This window comes from Cydia fagiglandana, chromosome Z (assembly GCF_963556715.1).
Source record: "Cydia fagiglandana chromosome Z, ilCydFagi1.1, whole genome shotgun sequence".
Classification (NCBI taxonomy): domain Eukaryota; kingdom Metazoa; phylum Arthropoda; class Insecta; order Lepidoptera; family Tortricidae; genus Cydia; species Cydia fagiglandana.
In genome coordinates, this window is record NC_085959.1 from 5,898,693 (window position 1) to 5,919,784 (window position 21,092).

The following is a 21,092-nucleotide window of genomic DNA, read 5'->3' on the forward strand; positions in this document are numbered from 1 at the left end:
CGATCGCACGGAGCGATTGAACGGGTTAACGAAAAATAGTATGAGCTTGAGCGCCCTAAAAACTCGATTAACACATTCACCGCTGAGCTACTGTTGTAGCGCTACGTCTTATCCGATAACATTGATTTCCCGCTATGTAGCGAAAATGTTTCGTATAGGCAAAACGACAACGTGTCGTGATTAGCGCTAAAAACATTTCAAATACCTTTGGAACCTAATCGTACTCTTACTTCTCCCTCTTCTTCAACTTCTTCTTCTTCTTTCTCGCGCTATCCCGGCATTTCGCCACGGCTCATGAGAGCCTGGGGTCCGCTTGACAACTAATCCCATGATTTGACGTAGGCACTAGTTTTTACGAAAGCGACTGCCATCTGACCTTCCAACCTAGAGGGTAAACTAGGCCTTATTAGGATTAGTCCGGTTTCCTCACGATGTTTTCTTTCACCGAAAAGCGACTGGTAAATATCAAATGATATTTCGTACATAAGTTCCGAAAAACTCATTGGTTCGAGCCGGGGTTTGAACCCGCGACCTCCAGATTGCAAGTCGCACGCTCTCACCGCTAGGCCACCAGCGCTTCCTCATCCAAAAGACATTTCCCATCCTTTATTAAGACGCACCTCAAAAATTAACCGTTATGAGTAAAGCTCACAATAACCCCCCACCCCCTCCCACCGGCTTAATTACCCTGCATATGGATGGGGGAGGGGGGGTGTATTAGGCTCTTCAACATGGTTTTTGGCAGTTGAAGCAGAGTAATTGATTATTTTTAGCTGAGTGCGTGGTTTGGATGCATAATTTAAACTGACGGTTTCAGAGTTTTAGAATCTCGTTTTGAGTTTGACATTTACGGCGCGATTCGGGAAATGAATTAGAGATTAAATAGATACGATGTAGTAAAGATATGTGACGTCCCACGGGTAAAGGTACCTAATGGCGGTTGGCGCTAACACTATTATTAACGCCGCTCCAATATTATTGCGGCGCTATGCGACGTAAGCGCCAGCCGGCATACTAAAGTACCTTTTTCCGTGGAACGTCACATATCTTCACTATATCATATCTAGTGAATCTTTAATTCATTTCCCGAATCGCGGCGCCAGCCGCCATAAGGTATCCTTTGTAGTGGAACGTCACATATCTTTACTATTTCATATCTATTGAGTATCCGAAAAGACACGATTTTCAACTTCACGGACGATTTTCGCCAATAATCCAAATGACAAAAGTAAATATTTTGATGTCATTTTATGAGTCTTGGTTAGTTCTTAAATTTTGCATTTGTGAAATCAATTTTGACCCACCCAATTATGTAAAAATCAAAGAAATCTCCCTTTTTTCTCCATATCCTTAAAACGGGGTCGATAGACACACGAAAGGGGTGAATATGGAATTTTAGTTGTCATAGGCATCGAATTTAGTACCCTTCCAAGATTATTCCCTATCTACAGGGTGTTACTGACCATGGGGCTTTAAATCCAGGGCTCGATTCTGCTCGCTAAACTGAGCTACTTTTATTATGGCACCAACCCCGAAATCCCGAATTTTTTTTACCTTCAACGTTTTCTATGGAAAAGCCGATTTTAGGGTTGGTCCCATAGTAAAAGTAGCTCAGTTTAGCGAGTAAAATCAAGCCCTGGATTTAAAGCCCCATGGTCAGACACACCATGTATATTGTAACCTACAATTTTGCGTTAGCCCTCTCTTAACTCATTCAGCGCTAATGACGACACGTGGTCGTTTTGCCTCTACGAAGCATTTCCGCTACATACCGGGAAATCAATGTTATCGGCTACGACGTAACGCTACAACAGTGAAAGTGTTAACTTAAAGGTACATCATATATTACGACTATTAGATATCTATATGATATGGATTAGATATGTCAGTGTCATCCACTCTTGACAATACCACGCGTATTCGGGAAACGAGATAATCACAAGATCTAGAAACGATATATAGAGATCAACTAGATTTACATTAGATATCGACTAGATGTGACTTGGATATCTAAGTCATAACTTGTCGAAATCGTTCAAGAGGACCTCCAGAATTGCGGAAACGTCAAATTTGACATTATCCATATCGTAACTTGTTGAGGTCTAGTAGAGATCTAATACATTTTCAGAATCGAGACGTACGTTTCCTTAAAATAAAAACGTCACTTTTGACACTGACATATCTAATCCATGTCGTATCTAGTCGTAATATTATCTTAAAGTTCGAAACGGGCCGACAGCTTTAACTTTTACAGAGCGCTACGCCGTAGACGTACTACGCCGAAACTTTCGTAGCTCGACGCAAGTTTCGTAGTCGGGTCCTTGTATTCAAACACTTTTTACTTGGTAATGAAGTGATATTACTTTAAAGTTTATTTAGTTACGGCGCGATTCGGGAAATGAATTAGAGATTAACTAGAAACGATATAGTAAAGATATGTGACGTCCCACGTGTAAAGGTACCTTATGGCGGTTGGCGCTTACGCTATCATTAACGCCGCTCCAATATTATTGCGGCGCTATGCGACGTAAGCGCCGGCCGCCATAAGGTACCTTTTTCTATGGAAGTCACATATCTTCACTATTTCATATCTAGTGAATATCTAATTCATTTCCCGAATCGCGGCGCCAGCCGCCATAAGGTACCTTTTTGCAGTGGAACGTCACATATCTTTACTATTTCATATCTAGTGAGTCGCTAATTCATTTCCCGAATCGAGCCGTTACTTTGAAAGCGCTGTGCGGCTACCATCAGTTTGGCATTGACACAAACGCTATCGTGAACGTAATTTACTTTCTATGCATCTCGCTCGTAGGTTCTGACATATTAGTACGGAAAGACGGACAGACAGAGTACAGACAGACGCATGAGTGATCCTATTAGGGTTCCGTTTTTTCCTTTTGAGGTACGGAACCCTAAAAATGACATACTTATTACGTAACACCAAAACAATTGATAGCAATTAACAATAGCTATTAATCCAAGTTATAAACGTGAGTGGCCAATTTACAAATATGTCATTAATTATCAAAACGCCGTCCGTTTTTAGGGTTCCGTAATATTTTGCCGCCTCGCTCCTGCTGTCATCAGTCATCGGGCTGTATATCAATAAAACCAGAAAAGGTGAACAACTGAACACTAGAGATGCACCGAATAATGAATTTGGCCGAATACCGAATACCAAATATTCGGCCCCTCGCTCGGCCGAATACCGGATATTCGGCATGACATGCGAATATTTTGAGTCACAATTATTATGAAACTGAACGCCAACTAAGCACAACGTTTGCTAAGATATATTTTTATGTTGAATTTAATTAATTAATGTAGTTAGAGTCAATTAAATCAAAAAGATCAATGTTAAAATTAAAATATTTTGTAATCAACAAATGCTCAAAAACGTGTCTTCGTATTTAAATACTTTCCAAGAATACATTTTAATTATTAAATAAACCTAGTTTTTGGTTACTTTTTTGTATTTTTTATTTTTAAGTAGGTGCAATAGATATTCGGTATTCGGCTGAATAGTAGGTAACATTCGGCTGAATACCGAATATTCGGCAAAGTGGCCGGATAGTTGCTGAATATTCGAGGCATCTCTTGTGAACACTTACAAATAGTTTTTATCTGTGAAATGTAATACGAGCAAAATATTCAACTGTAGGCTGTACTCCTCATACTGACCAACATTTGTTCAGCGACTTTTAAAAATAACTTGTGGTTTGAGTTTTAATACACTTTAAAGTTTATTCTAAGACGCAATGTATTGCGAATTTTGTTATGTTTAAGGCTTGACAAGCAACGTCAATCAGATCAGAATGATATGGCGTGGCGATGGCGTCCATTGAAGATAATATTTATTTTGTATGAAAAATAGGGACTCTAAATACTTCATAATTTTTAAAAATTGTTGAACAAAAGTGTCATCGTTTGAGGAGTACAATCTATGTTTTAATTATTTGCTCGTGTTACAGACCACACCCGGTATAGTATAATACTAGTTTATGCCCGCGATTTTTGTGTACTCGGGATGATGAAAGACGATAATTATAAATTATTGTACCTAGGTTCTTCGGGCTTGAAACCACCAACCAAATTACATCTAAATCGGTTCAGCTGTTTAAGCGTGAAGGACAGTCATAACGCTGTCCGAAGTTCACTCCTCCCAAAAATTAAATAATGATACGAAATTTAATGTATACCATTAATTAATTAGGCCCGATTTGTACGAAGCTAGTAAGTAGCCTCATATTTCATCAGAATATACGTAAAATAAATATTTCCTTTAAATAAATTACTATCAAGTTTTAATGTCATTACCTACACAAATTTATGTGATATAAAAGCTTGTTGCGAGATTAACCTTAGTAGATAAACAAGTAAAATAAATTGATCTGACAGATACAATTTTTAAAATTTTCATACGAAGTAAATACAAGTACTTAAATCTCGCGACAAGCTTTTATATCATATACATTGTGCAATGACGTTAAAACTTGGTAGTAAAATTTTTAAAGGAAATATTTATTGTATTCTTTTTAGCGCATTTAGTTAAATAAAAGCTTAATTTTAATTTATTATGTTTATAAAAACTGTTGGAGCACAATTACCCAAAGTACAGGCCTATTCGGATTTCGAGATAATAACAAGATCTTGAGACGATGTAGACATCAACTAGATATATATTAGATGTGACTTGGATATCTGAGTCATAACTTGTCGAAATCGTTCAAGAGGACCTCCAGAATCGCGGAAAAGTCAAATTTTACATATACATCTTACAAATATCTTTAGATTATCCGTATCGTTACTTGTTGAAGTCTAGTAGAAATCTAATTCATTTTCCGAATCGAGCCGATAGGCACATTTTACGGAACCCTCCTAGCGAGTCCGTCTCACGGTCACTTTTTCCCAAAACGGCGTTCCGAGTGAAGCGCACGGCGCATGCGTGCAGCAACAGGATGGCGTGTACCGCCGGCGGTGGGCACTCGCGCCGCGCGCGCCATACGCGCCGCACGTGCGCCGGTGACGCCGGTATCGCAGGTGAGTCGCGGACTGTTTAAAAAAAAATTTTTTGCTGTTGTATAATTTTTATTTATTTTTAAAATGATGATCACACATGTTTTCAAATAGTTTCTAAATTTAAATATTTCTTTGTTTTTTTTTATAAGGGTTATATTTTTCCTACGTATTTATTATGTGCAATGCGATTGTTGTACTTATTTCAATTGAGACTTGATATTTTTATTGCTTGGGAATTTTAAGGTCGGTATTAATTTATACTAAGTATTAAGTAAGTTTTAAAACATCGTAATATTTCAGCAATTTAATATTTATTCGTTTATCAAAATTATCAGTTGTTTTAGAAATTCCATAATGTTTAAGATGTTATATTTTAATATTGTCTTAAAATAAAATCTTAAACCATTTTAATACGACGGATAGGTAAACCTACCTACAATATATTACATATTTGTAAATGAAGCAAAGATAGAGTAGATAAAAAATCACAATAATTCAACCAAACATGTTAAATATGTACATATATTTATTTAGTGATTTTCATTGACATCTTATTGATGTTACAGGCCAATGATTTTCTTGACCATTATGTTGTAATGAAATAATAATTTAACATTAGATCATTGTGAGAATCTCGTGAAGGCAGAGAAGGACAAGTCCAGCAAGTACCCAGACTTGACTCACGAGATAACCGCCATGTGGGATGTTGACGCGACCATCATTGTGCCGATAGTCGAGTCAGCGAACGGTCTCGACCAACACCTAGAGAGACTCTCGCTGGGTGGTTGGATCAAGGGTCAGACGCAAAGGCGGTAATTTTGGACACGGCGCGTATAGTACGTCGGTTCCTCACTCTGCGGCCCTGACCACCGGCAGCTTGGGCCCTGCCCCGCTGCCGGCGGCACCCTAGGTTAGGTTTATTATAATGTGTTTATATATTTTTAGTAATGTTTTGTAAGTGTTTTTATTGTACTATTATACTCACATTGTAAAACCCGAACCCAAGTAAAATAAAGAAAATAGATACTGAATTTTAACGATATTAATAATTACGCATTTATAATTATTTCAAAAAGATATTAAATCAAACTAAAACGAAATTATAATATGTAAGTACGTAGGTACTTATAGGTACCTAATAACAGAACTCCTAGTGTACATTTCATTCGATAGCGGACGGACGGTAAAGTCGCATTTTGTATGGGATTTTGAACAGCGCGCCAAGCGGGGCGTTTTGGAAAATCAAAATCCTATTCAAAATGAGAATTAACCGTCTGTAGGATTTGTTGTTATAGCGGCAACAGATTTACATCATCCATTTGCCAACGCCGGCCACTCCAAGGGACGCATTTATGCGTTAGAGGGAGCAAGTGATATTGCTATCTCATTCTACCGCATGGCTGTGTGGATATTGCTATCTCATTCTACCGCATGGAGTGGCCGGCGTTGGCCCATCGTGTAGAGGAGCCATGAGAAAATTTCAACTGTCTATTAGCTGTCATGGTTCAAGACAGCCTTGTGACAGACAGGCAGACGGATAGTGGAGTCTTGGTACCTAAGGGGTCATCCATTAATTACGTCACACCAATTTCTAGGTTTTTTGACCCCTCCCCGTTGTCACACTTGGTCACATTTGGCAAACCCCTCCCCCCCTAGTGTGACGTCACATTTTTTCAACGAAATCGCCAAATCGAATTAAGTAAGTACCTAAGTATTATTAATATTTTATCAAAATATTTTTGACGATATAAATATTAGTAATTTTATAACCCAAAACTGCTTAGGAAAGAAAATTAAACGATTAAAAACTATTTTTGTTTTAAAAACTTGTTATTTAAATGTACAGCGAACTAAATAATTTAATTAAATTTTCGGTTACTGATGAAGTTAAAGTGACGTCACAAAGTTGTGTCTCCCCCCTCCCCCATGTCACAATATGTCACATTTTCTTGACCCCCTCCCTCCCCCTAAACGTGTGACGTAATTAATGGATGACCCCTAATAGGGTTTTTACCCTTTGCGTACGGAACCCTAAAAGCTAAAATTTTAACAAAATATTATAACAACGAGGCGACATTTGAACAAAAGTGTAGGTACTTAGATAAAACACTTGGTAATACTCAAGACAATGGAAGACAATATTGTAGTAATAATATACGTCGTCGGGATCGCTCCAACAAATTTAGATTTTTTGTTCACTACTTAAATTACAAGTTGCCTAAAACAAAAATTATATCGTTCGTTTTAGTGAAATATGTAAGAAAATATGGTGGAATTTCAGTCAAGTTTAGTATTACACTTATATGGATTGTGATTACCTTCGGGGTTGTGCACAAATCACGCGAGGTGTTTTCGGCTACTTTTTAGGGTTCCGTACCCAAAGGGTAAAACGGGACCCTATTACTATAAGACTTCGCTGTCCGTCCGTCCGTCCGTCCGTCTGTCCGTCTGTCTGTCACCAGGCTGTATCTCAAGAACCGTGATAGCTAGACAGTTGAAATTTTCACAGATGATGTATTTCTGTTGCCGCTATAACAACAAATACTAAAAACAGAATAAAATAAAGATTTAAGTGGGGCTCCCATACAGCAAACGTGATTTTTGACCAAAGTTAAGCAACGTCGGGCGTGGTCAGTACTTGGATGGGTGACCGTTTTCTTTTTGCATTTTTTTCATTTTTTTTTTTGCTTTATGGTACGGAACCCTTCGTGCGCGAGTCCGACTCGCACTTGCCCGGTTTTTGACAGTTAGTTATTTTGTTACATCATTTTATTCAGTACCAAAAACATTAATAAAACTGAAGATTTCGCGTGAAATTTCACTTTAAGTATCTATTACTTCCCATCGTAAATAAAATTAGTGTCAAGCGCGCTTCGATGCCAACGAAGTGTATAATTTGGAAGTCCTACTCCCGTATTCGAACTTCAAGATATTCACAAGAGACGACACGTACTAGATCCATTCTAGATACGTTATAGTTTAGATATCTACTAGTTCTCTTTTGCAGCACAATTCGGGCAACCAATGTCACTTTTACGTTAGATAGAATGAGATATGTATTAGATGTGAATTAGATCTCTAAGTCATATCCTGTGGAAATCGTTCAAGAGTATCTCCAGAATCGCGCAAATGTCAAATTTGACAGGTTAGATCTTAAAGATATCGTCATCGTATCTTGGTGATGTCTAAAAGATATCTAATAGATGTCTATTTCTAAATCCGAATTGGGCCCTTACTTTAGAGAGTTCTAATTCAGTATTTGTATTTTCTCCAAAGTCGCTTATTGCGTCCGTTTTGCCCTATAGGGAGTTACTTTGCCCTAGGGTGTAACTTTGCCCATTGAGATACATAGCTACCTAAATCGTTTTTCGACGGGGCTAACGCAAATTCATACCTAGATATTTTTTTTTATTTCTTAGACGTTTCCAAATTAAGGGCATACTTTTTTCTCCTATTAGGATCAAAAGTTAAAAAATTACCAAATTTAAAAAGTGTAGTGTACAATTTTTAATAATGGCATTGTGGAGTTGCAGTTAAAATAATCTGAAATATTTTTATTAATACCGAGGCTTTGTGCCACGAAATATTTTCATTGATTTACACTACGCTGAGCACAAAATCGCTCAATTACCATCACTTTGTGAGTTTTTTTAGGATTCCATAACTTATATTTATACAACAACAAATGCGAGTCGGGCTCGCCCACCGAGGGTTCCGTAGTTTTTAGTATTTGTTGTTATAGTGTCAAAAGAAATACATCATCTGAGAAAATTTCAACTGTCCAGTTATCACGGTTCATGAGAAACAGCCTGTTGACAGACAAACAGACAGACAGACAGACGGACAGTGGAGTCTTAGTAATAGACTCCCGTTTTTACCCTTTGGGTACGGAACCCTAATAAGCTCACACTGGATTAATATGTTTTTAACGAATTTTCATGACTAAACTATTTAATTTCTAACCCGAGGATAACCGGTTAAACTTGGAGTTACCATGGTATAAATAGTAAAAATTAATATGCTAATGTTTAAAAAAAAAATTCTACAAATATTTTAAATGACAGCTACTCCACACAAAATAAAACTGTCATACCGTCAATCAATTCGACGCGACATGTATACCTTTCAGTAGTTAATAGGACATTTTATATGGCCTCCACTGTACTTATTTAATTAGTTACAGTGGCGGACAGACGCTGATAACGCTCTATCATCGTTAGCACTAATTAACGAATTACTTATTACCAGAACATCTCGTTGTCCAAAGCAGGGCTCGCGACCGGTATCAAAATACCTGTTAACTATCGTTCCAAAACAGTTACATTGATTCGTTCATTAAAATCCGGTTAATTCATGAAACGCGTACTAAAAATAATCGTTCTATCTCTTACCCGGTAAAAGGACGGAACGGGATTTTACTGATCGCGGGGAATGATATACCTATTACCGGTTACTGTCATCTCTCGGAGACTCTTGGTTACCCGTTGTCATACGTGTAAGAGACAGCAATACTTACTCATTCTGTCTTGCTTTGATATTTTCAGTGTAACCGGTTAATTTCGTCCCTCAAGAACGAAAAGAGACCGTATTTGGCATAAACCGTTATCTCAAACACAGTAACAGTTCTTTAACCGAACCGCAAGCAGAAAGAAATCCTTTTCGTTCCCGAGTATAACGAAACCGGTTACAAAAATAAAACGGTTTAAAGCTAGTGTCAGACTGAGACCGACAGCGAGTAAAGGACGACTCAAGCTAGACCGGGCCGTGACTGGGCCGTTCAGTTCAGTTAATGTCTGTACTTTTTGTACCGAGCCTGGCTGAAATAGCAAGACACGTTCGTAAATTTCCGTGAATATACTCGTACAGTCGCCATCAGATATATAGGAGCGGCCAAGGTGTTCACAATATCTGAACGCGCACTCTAATGCCTTGACAATAGAGGCGTGTTCAGATATTTGTGAACACCTTGGCCGCTCCGATATATCTGATGGCGACTGTACTATGGAAATGATGCACTACATCTGTACATTGTACAGTCGCCATCAGATATATCGGAGCGGCCAAGGTGCTCATTAATATCTGAGCGCGCCTCTATTGTCAAGGCGTTAGAGTGCGTGTTCAGATATTGTGCACACCTTGGACGCTCCGATATATCTGATGGCCACTGTACAACCGGTCCACAACAACGAATGAAACTGAAACATCAATTTATTTACAGAATGTTAATACATAAATTGATTTACCTATAGAATGTTAATCGGGCATTTTGTACGTAAACCGCGGGTACATTTGTGTTGGTCGATGTTCTAGTAGGATGACCAGAAATTAAATCCTAAAGCACAAAATAAATAATAGTACTTGGTACAGAAGACTCACTCCCTAACAAAACGCGTCTGTCACGATCAGCACAGATATGGCCGCTAGGTGGCGACAGCGCCACGCGCGGCTTATGGCAAACCCCAAAATTGGGGTCGAACGGATGGACTTTTAGCTACCTGTAGCAGAGCGACGAAATCGCGGAGTGAGACACGCCTGCCTAAAGTAGAGACAAAGTCCCTTATTTCAGTACAACATTAAGTATTAGGCTAAGTGGACCAAGCCATCACTCTTTGCAATGCGGGCTACACACTCGTCGGGAGACCCCGAGACAGCCCAAGAACGAGTGTGTACATGATTGTTCCCTTCTTGTCTTGCTCTTCCTCGTCTAATCTTGCAGTTTTCCGATTGGATCGGAGAGACTCGGCGAGGGGCTCTCGACGAGTGTGTACAGTCGACTTAATTTTATATGAGATGACCAGACAGCAATTCTTAGTCCCTGATTTCAGTACTTGTGTACAACATTATTAAGTTTAATTACACAAACGGGTCTACCGCGATATAATTTCATTGTTTTTACCTTTAATTACCGTTTCTGTAATTAAATATGTGTACAAAACGCGAGAGTTTAAAGTGTAACATTATTAAGGCTAAGTTGGACCAAGCTAACTCTTTTTGTAAGAATGCCGCGTTGAAATGAGAAGGATATTTGCATATGTTGTCTCAGAAACGCATTTATAGTAGTTATTTGGTACGAAATCACAAGTTTCACGTGCAGGTTTAAAGTACCTACTTCCTGCTAAATTATCTTTTAAGGGTCATCCATTAATTACGTCACACGAATTTCTAGGTTTTTTGACCCCTCCCCCCTCCTTGTCACACTTGGTCACATTTGGCAAACCCCTCCCCCCTAGTGTGACGTCACATTTTTTCTACGAAATCGCCAAATCGAATTAAGTAAGTACCTAAGTATTATTAATATGTTATCAAAATATTTTTGACGATATAAATATTAGTAATTTTATGACCCAAAACTGCTCAGGAAAGAAAATTAAACGAATAAAAACGATTATCGTTTTAAAAACTTGTTATTTAAATGTACAGCGAATAAAATAATTTAAATAAATTTTCGGTTACTGATGAAGTTAAAGTGACGTCACAAAGTTTGTGTCTCCCCCCTCCCCCATGTCACAATATGTCACATTTTCTTGACCCCCTCCCTCCCCCTAAACGTGTGATGTAATTAATGGATGACCCCTTATTGTTTCATGTCAATCATGTCAAAATTCCTCCTTTTTACAAGCTTTTATTTTACCTGCAATGTACCTATGTATGTATGTATGTATGTACTAGTCAAATCTTGCAAGTTAAATTTGACCCACTTCCCGATTTCCGATTGAGCTGTTTTTTTTTTAAATTATGGTACCATAATTTCAAAATTATGGTACCATTGAGCTGATCTGATGATGGAGACAGGAAGTGGCCAAAGGAACTCTGTTATGAAACAACGCAAACTAATTGTGTTTGGGGTTTTTATTATTGTCTATGATATTAATATTGACTAACACTCGTCAGTTACCTGTGGTCAAAATACAGTCAGCTATAATATATAACTTGGGCTCCTTCTTGAGAGGCTGGCCAGATATTGCACTAAATAGAGACGAGTGGAGAAAGAGGGGGGAGGCCTTTGCCCAGCAGTGGGACACAGTGGGCTCTGAATAATAAATAATAATAGCGTAACCAAAAATGAAATTTTGACCAAAAACTTATTCGTATACCGGCCGCAGATAAAGAATGAAATGAAAATGAAAATATACCAGTAACGACCCGAAGCCTGGTAATCACCTCAGTTCACCGCAGTATAAAATGTATGGGAATACATATTAAAAGGCCTTCAATATTCATAGTACCTATGTATTAATTTTAATCGCGATCTGATCGGGGCTTGACCAATACAACAATGTAAGTTGTGTTGATACCAATTACCGAATCCCGTTATCGATGTTGAAATACATTGATAATCGGGGTGCTTAGCCAAGTACCGCAAAACGGGGTGAGGTGGGTTATGAATGGGGAGAGAAGGTTTGAGAGGAGGATGAGAAGCGATTTTACGGCTACTGCTACAAAAATAATGTATTCTAATTTAAAATGGAGCTATAGTAATAAGCATAATAAAAAAAAATCGATCCAACAATCTTCCAAAATCACCTTTGTATGAAAACCCCTCTCACCCCAAATACGAGGCACTACGGGGTGAGGTGGGTTTTCCTCTTTATCGCCAAAGTTATGAACTACCCAAAATAAAATAAAAACTGAAATACAAACGTCCGGAACACTTATTATATACACCATTCAGTTTTCATATGTAAAAATAAAATGTTATCGAGGTTTGAATTTCAGTTTGACCCTACTCACCCCATTTAATGTAGGCATATTTTACGGTAACATCCAAATCGGGCCTCCGCTGAGTCAGCAATGAATTGAATTTAGAAATAGAATCTATTGATTAGAGCCATAAGTATAGTTCCGATAGCTATAAAATATTCACGTGACCTTGTAATAGGTTTTGACGACCGGTCTAGCCTAATTGGTAGTGACCCTGCCTGAGAAGCCGATAGTCGTGGGTTCGAATCCCGTCAAGGACATTTATTTGTGTGATCATGATGCACACAGATATTTGTTCCTGAATCATGGGTGTTTTCTATGTGTTTAATTATTTATACACAATCTGTGTCTGACCATGGGACTTTAAATCCTGAGCTTGATTTTACTCGCTAAACTGAGCTACTTGAACTATGGGACCGACCCTAAAACGGGGGAATTTTTTTTGGCTTTTCCATAGAAAGCGTCGACATCTGATCAGCCAAAACGTATGGAAAATTAAAAAAAAATCGGGATTTCGGGGTTGGTGCCATAATAAAAGTAGCTTAATTTAGCGAGTAGAATCGAGCCGTGGATTTAAAGCCCCATGGTCAAACACACCCTGTATATGTAATATACCTATATTATATACCATATCGTTGTCAAAGAACCTACCCACAACACAAACCTTATTTCATCGAAATCGTTAAAGCGGTTTCCGTTCCGTTATATAAATACCTATACAAAAATTTTTCGTTTAAAGGTATAAGATGTAAGTTAAGTTGACGTTAATTAATTTAAATTCGTAAGTGAATTCACTTCCCATCCATCCGCCCATCTCTTATTCCACCCTGTATGTATCTTCGGACGTTTCGCTAGTGAGGAAAATGACGACATATTGTGTTGTATCCATCCATCACAGATATGATCAATACCTAACATTTGAATAGACATCCATTAATTAGAGGGGCGGCATTCACGACGTATCATTACTAGAGATGCAACGGATAGTTGTTTGGCCGGATACCGGATACCGAATTTTAGGTATCCGGCCGCCGAATATTCGGCCGGCGGAACTATACCTACATTTCGATTTTTCAGGTGCGCGTTGTGCAGGTTTTGACCTGTTTCGTAGTGAAAGTTCGCGCGGACTCATTTCTAGGTTCGAAATGAGTGCGTTTGCAAGTGAGTGGAATGTTTAAATTGTTTTAAAATAATAAACGAGTACGATCCAATTTTGTTTACTCCGAAATCAAGCAATGTTGCAATCCGGTATCCGGCCGGATAGTAGGTCACCTTCCGGTATCCGGCCGGATGTTAAAATAATGGCCGGATAGGCCGGATACCGGATAGTAACCGAATATCCGGTACATCTCTAATCATTACTAGCTATTGATATGGTTTTGATTAAGTAAACATCAATAAATCAACCAAGTTATAGGGTGAACACTCTATAAGTCTATATGATTCGGTCAAGCTTTGTTCTAATGTATGGGGAAGACAAATTTTAGCCAGCATTCAATGAATGTAGTAGGGATGATACCTTTGGGTATGGTGCTTTACGCACACTAGTGTCCCATGCCCTCCCCCTGACGCAACCCCCCCCCCCTTTTAGGATGAAATATGTCCCGAGTGACGGTTTCTTTTTTAATTTTTGAGAAAGGTATTAGGAATAAAGTGTCAAGGTAAGAAATAATCCTTAATAATCGTCACAAACGTAGGTATTTATTTATTCAATCTGCTTTTTATCACTTCCCCGCACAAACTTCCAACCTCCTTCTCACCCCCTTAAAGGGTGATTTCTGGGATAAAAACTACCCTATGCCCTTCCCCGGGACTCAAACTATCTCTATACCAAATTTCAACTAAATTTAAGAACCCATCAACTTGCACACTAGCTCCACTGCTAAATAAGGGCTGTCGGCGTCTGGTCAGCGCTATGGAAAATGACGTCGCTGCGCAGTTGCGTCGACGCTGCGTCGTCGCTGCGTCGACGTTGTGTCGAGCAGTGGCCATAAAATTGTAGACGCCGACGCTCGAAAGACGCCAGATGTGGGGGGGGCCTAATCGTCCAAAGTTAAAACGGAGTTCATAGATCGACGATTCCAGCAACATAAAAACTAGTTTGATGTATTCAAAAGGTACTTAAATACAAAATACAATTCGTAATGGTTTTTTAAATATCTTTCTTTAAATTTAAATAATCACTTAATTATTTAGTAGTGCCGCTAGTGTGCCTGTGCACGTTGATGGGTTCTTAAGCGTGAAGAGCTAAGAGACAGACAGACAGACACACTTTCGCATTTATAACATAGACTAGAGATATACCTATTTATCTTAATCCAAGTAGGTACCTATCCCTAACAGTGAGCTCAACGCGGGACTGTCATTACATGTAGGAATGTATTTAAATATTAACTTGAGATAAAAATTTGTATTCTTTGGCAGCCCTTCATCGGGTCTCGGAGGTATCGAAATCAATAGATTTAGGGGCCGATTCGGATTTTGAAATAGACATCTATTAGATATCTTTTAGATATCACCAAGATACGATAACGATATGTAGATCTAACCTGTCAAATTTGACATTTGCGCGATTCTGGAGATACTCTTGAACGATTTCCACAGGATATGACTTAGAGATCCAATTCACATCTAATAGATATCTTACTCTATCTAACGTAAAAGTGACATTGATTGCTCGAATTGCGCTGCAAAAGAAAACTAGTTGATATCAAAACTATAAGGTATCTAGAATGGATCTAGTAGTTACGTGTCGTCTCTTGTGAATATCTTGAAGTTCGAATACGGCAGTTAGCGACAATATGCGGCATCGGATCCGCATTGCGTCAGACTGAGCACAGCCACAGAATAAATAATAGTACCTCTATTAGGTACAGAAGGTCCACTCTCTTACAAAACGCGACTTTTACGACAGATATGATCACTAGGTGGCGCAAGCACGAGCTGGCCGTTCCGTAGTGGTGCGCGGCAACTACTATGGCTAATAGACACCAAATTTGGTGTAGCCTGCATGTAGGTACTTGTAGCGACGCGACGAGATCGCGGAGTGAGCCACGCCTGGGACAGCCGCTAGGCATTTCTGAATGGCTTTGGCAGAGACTTAAACTTAGACTGATTAACAGTCCGCCGGACGGTATCGGCCTGTCAGTTGTTCGGAACTGTCAAAATTTTGTTCTAACTGACAGGCCGATACCGTCCGGCGGACTGTTAATCAGTGGACCCCTTTAGGCGGGAAAATCGCTAGGCTCACTTGGGACTGGGCCGGTCACGTCTACCGCATGCATCCGGAGAGGTGGGCTACCTTAGTCACCAAGAGGATGCCGATAGAGGGACGAGGACGCGGCAGGCCCAAACGGAGATGGCGGGATGACCTGGACAGCTTCCTGAACAACTGGCCGGAGGAAACAACAAGTCGGGAGCCGTGGAAATCAAGGGAGAGAGGTCTTTGAATAGCAGTAGGACACTCAGACAGGCTAGGGAAAAGAAATCTTATTGAAGAAAATTTGAACCATGCGTATGGCTAAAACATGTCGTGGCTTGTCGCCCGGCGTTGCCCGGACGGCGTAAAATTTCGTAACATTTCGTAACTCGTACGTAACCCGCGAGCCGCGCCAAAACTGATAAGAGCTTGATTTACGGCGGCTGCAGGGTTAAGCCTGTAACACAGATCAATTATACTAGATAGAGTGTAAACCGGATGACAATGCAATATTATGGTATCATCGAGCTGATCTGAAGATGGAGACAGGAGGTGGCCATAGGAACTCTGTGATGAAACTACCCAACCTAATTGTGTTAGGGGTTTTTAGAATTGTCTCGATGAGTATTAGTTGTCTGTCGTAGGAAAAGTACAGTCAGCGATAAAAGGTTGTCCCCAAAATGAAAGTTTTGCCAAAAACTTATTTCTGAGGGCTATAATATTATCTCTAAAGTTCTCGGCAAGTTGGTAACACGTTGAAATGATAGGGACAGACCGACCGACGGAACCATTTCTTTCGTTGAGAGTTTAGATTTCCCGTGGGAATATATCTCTATGCGATAACAAGAGTGTCATGGGGAATTATAAAAACAGACGAGTGGATTTAACTTGAAAGAGAAAAAAACATTTATTTACATTTACTTATCCCAAAGGATAGCAGATGCCACTGGTGATCGCAGAGCTGGCAGCGTCCTCGCACAAAGAATAAGTATTGCGATACAGCGAGGAAATGCTGCCAGCACGGCACCATTCCGCAGGGGGATAGTGTGTAATTATTTATTATTAGATTTAGTTTTTAAGTTTTGTAGGTTAGTTATTTAACTATGTTTTAGGTATGACTTATAGTATTATTTTGTTACTAAGTATGTATTATATAAAGTTTGTATGCACTAATAAATAATAAAAAAATGTCATACTCGTAGGTACTTACAACATAATATACAGGGAATACAGGGTGGAAAGATAAGTCGGGCCCTGGAGGGAAACTACCTTAAATCCTTAAGCTGGCTCATTTTACTTAAAGGAGACGTTCCTTTATTTTTAAAAAGAAACAAAACTTCATTCAAAGATCTTCTAAAACTCGCTTGCCTCGCCCGGGACTCGAACCGAATAAAAATTCCAAAAAATAAAAACTCGCCATTTTATTCTACTAGTCGATACAGTTAATGTTAATGATAACATTTCTCCAAGAAACATTAGGTCTTACACTCGTCTATCGTATAAAATATCCATAAAATCGAATATTTAGTACTAAAGATTTTTTTAGACAAGCTAAATTGAAGAAACAAAAGGAAAATCTTTAAATGCAGTTTTGTTTCTTTAAAAAAATAAAGGAATGTCTCCTTTAAGTAAAATGAGCCAGCTTAAGGATTTAAGGTAGTTTCCCTCCAGGGCCCGACTTATCTTTCCACCCTGTATGTATAGACAGTGTCGGAGGTACCTACTACTAAACGAAATTATAACTAGCTTAAATCTAAAATAGGCCCCTGAGACATTGTACTTGAAATATAATATAATTCACGAGTTCGGTGTGTACATCGGCGGCCGATCGTAAAATCAGGCCGATGGTCAAGTTCCCGTGTAATGTTTTGACAATAGTCACATTAAACCAATAGATAGGTAGGATAGGTTCGTTAGGTGGCTTGAAATGAGTCTTAATGATAGCGTCCCGGTTTTACCCTTTGGGTACGGAGCCCTAAAAAGGGTTTTAATAATGACAAAGGTTTAATGAATATGGCTTTTTATTAGACAAACACTTAAAAATACACTACATAATCTAAAAATAAAACAATTAAAACCAGAACTTAAAAATATAAATATAAGCAAAATAATATAGACAACAAAAAAAGAATTAAACTAATTAACTAAAACTACCTAAAAAGTAAAAAAAACCTACAAATAAAATATTGGCCCCAGGTCCGTGCCCTCCGGAAGGGTGCCCAGAAGGCTGGCGGCGTTACCACGCTGTACGGCAACGCCGATGCGTTGGGCGAGGTAAGCTCCAGCCTTCCGGTCACCCGTTGCGTCTATAAGGCGCTTGGCCAACTCCGGGTTTAATGGCTCCTCTACACGATGGGCCAACGCCGGCCACTCCAAGGGACGCATTTATGCGTTAAAGGAACCAAGTGATATTGCTATCTCATTCTACCGCATGGCTGCGTCCCTTGGAATGGCCGGCGTTGGCCCATCATGTAGAGGAGCCATTATAGGTAGTAAACAAGATTTTTTCATGTAAATCGGCAATACATACAATGTTTCGATAGTTTGATAAGATCAATAGACGTTTTATCTTTGATGATAATACTTATCTTGTTAATTTGTTTAAACACATCAGTTTTACCAATACATACCTATGTACTGTAAAATATTTCTAATTCCATACAACAATTATATTCTAATTTTCATCACACTCCTCAGTAAATGTGGAATTGCACGCAGGTTTAGCGGGATTAATAGAAAAAGCGTTCTCCCTAGGGAGTTATGAGGTTTCTAGTGCGATAATTAACAGTTTTTTGTCTTTATACTTAACTAGCTGTGCCCGCGGCTCCGCCCGAGTGGAATTCGGGTTGTGTCAGATTCGGGTTGTGCTAAATATATAAAAAATAGTAATTTATATTACGCTGTATTTTTTATTATACTTAATTTTTGTATCGCAAGTGTGATGAAAAATATTGTGAGTAACTCGGGGCGTGATTTCAAACTCGAGTCAATAAATCGCTCCGGCAACCCGTCGCGATTTAAACATACTTACTTACTCTCGTTTGCAATATTTAACTTACGCCCCATATTGCACAATGTACTTTTACACATGAACATAAAATGACCCAGTAATGGGAACCATACTAGTAATGTTTAACCTAAATAGTTTGTTATGATCGTATAATAAAATTGCATGAGACTCTTATTGCTGAAAAAATGTACTTTTCAAAAACGTTGTCCAAATCATATTGTCCTCTCCTACAGCACTGTTACATGCAGGGGCTCGAAAGAAATGTATGTATCTGAAATTTCTACCCGTCACATAAATAAGTAAATATTATAGGACATTTATTACACAAATTGACTAAGCCCCACGGTAAGCTCAAGAAGGCTTGTGTTGTGGGTACTCAGACAACGATATATATTATATATATAAATATGTACTTAAATTCATAGAAAACAACCATGACTCAGGAACAAATATCTGTATTATCATACAAATAAACGCCCTTACCAGGATTCGATCCCGGGACTATCGGCTTCATAGGCAGGGTCACTAGTGTCACTACCCACTAGGCCGGATTGGTCGTCAATAAAGTTTCTTTTTCTTCCAGTACAAACGGTATTTCTTGTATTTCGATTTCCTTATTGTAGATATTACAATATAAAATTAAACTACATTAGTATACGCATTAAATAATAGTGATTTTTAAACCAGAACATTATTTTTGTACAAACGCGAGAACCTCAAAAAATGGTCTGATTAGACCAAAGCATGTTGGCTACGCCCTGTTGTTGTAATTAAGTGATTTGTGTAAATCGTAAAACACGATCTTATCATGTCACCTTGTCTTTAAACATATTAACCGAATGTAACACGATATAGCCGCGATAACGTATCGATAACGATCGATAGTGTAGGTAACATCTTAGTTTTACACGTGAACTACCTACTAAAGGGGCCCACTGATTAACAGTCCGCCGGACGGTATCGGCCTGTCAGTTAGAACAAAATTTTGACAGTTCCGAACAACTGACAGGCCGACACCGTCCGGCGGATCATAATTATAAAATCATTTAAGAAACATATGTATTTCCCTTCCCATTTGAGCCCAAAACATCTATAACTCGAAATATTTAACCTCATTAAAACGAATTAACCAACGATTCCCTTCACGACTATTCAGTGCATTTTTTATCTCTAATACTCGAAAAATTAAATTTGACCAGTCGGTTTGTTTTACCACCTCCATAACTCGAAGTTATGTAATAACAAACCTCTGTGACTCGAAAAAGACAATAAGACTGTATTTTATACGTTTCTATAATTACCTCTCTAACACGAATTTTTCATGCGTTTTACCTCTGTAACTCGAAACCTCTAGAGCGGTCGGCAACCTGCGGCCCGCGGGCCGCATGCGGCTCGTGAACCTGTCACTTCCGGCCCGAGAGCCGCCTTGGCTATTTTGTATGTAATAGTGACAAAGGACAATGTCTCATAAAGTCATAAATATTAACAAAGTACGGCCCGCGTCACCTCCGTTAACTACTATTTGGCCCTTGGCTGCTAAAAGGTTACCGACCGCTTGTCTAGACGAACAAAAACCTACAAGAACCTCCTTAAGTCGATGTCCTCCATAAGACGAAACCTCGATAACACGTAGTTTTTGGCGTTTCCCTTGAGATTCGAGCTATCGAGGTTCCGCCTTCCTAAAACACTCAATTTATTTAGTTTCTCTAAAAATATGGATGGTTATAAAGACGCTTAACGGTTTAGTTTTAATTATTTCGGTTTTCGAAGTTTCGCCGTAGATTAGGTATATAAAAACTAACTAATAAAATAATAAATATTAGTTTAGCTAAACAACTAATGTAATTTTTTTTTTCAGGTACCCCACCGCAGGGGCGCGAGTCAACCATGTAACGATGATATTGACATTCTCATACTATCTCGTTCACCCTTACCAGTGATGTGATCATACTGTGCGTGTGTGTGAGTGCGTGCGACAGGGACGCAACTGTGATGCGACAGAGACGCAAGTGATGCAGGGGAGAGAGAGAGAGAGGGAGCGGCGCGGGGGGAACATGTCGCTCCCTATGATGAGGAGTTTCAGCTCGGAGGGGGGGACGGGGAAGCGGGACTGGAAGTTGCGCTTGAGCCTCCGGAGTCGCAGCGGGCATAGTGTGGTGA

At 39.0% G+C, this 21,092-nt stretch overlaps 1 protein-coding gene across 1 annotated transcript in view; it reads left to right on the forward strand.

The window, feature by feature from the left end:
* Positions 1 to 21,092, forward strand: part of LOC134679274 (adenylate cyclase type 5-like) — a 367,970-nt gene that overhangs the window by 49,706 nt on the left and 297,172 nt on the right. The window contains exon 2 of the mRNA XM_063538168.1: positions 20,791 to 21,088. Coding sequence (XP_063394238.1) covers positions 20,945 to 21,088 — 144 coding nt within the window. The 5' untranslated portion in view covers positions 20,791 to 20,944. The remainder of the gene's footprint in view (positions 1 to 20,790; positions 21,089 to 21,092) is intronic.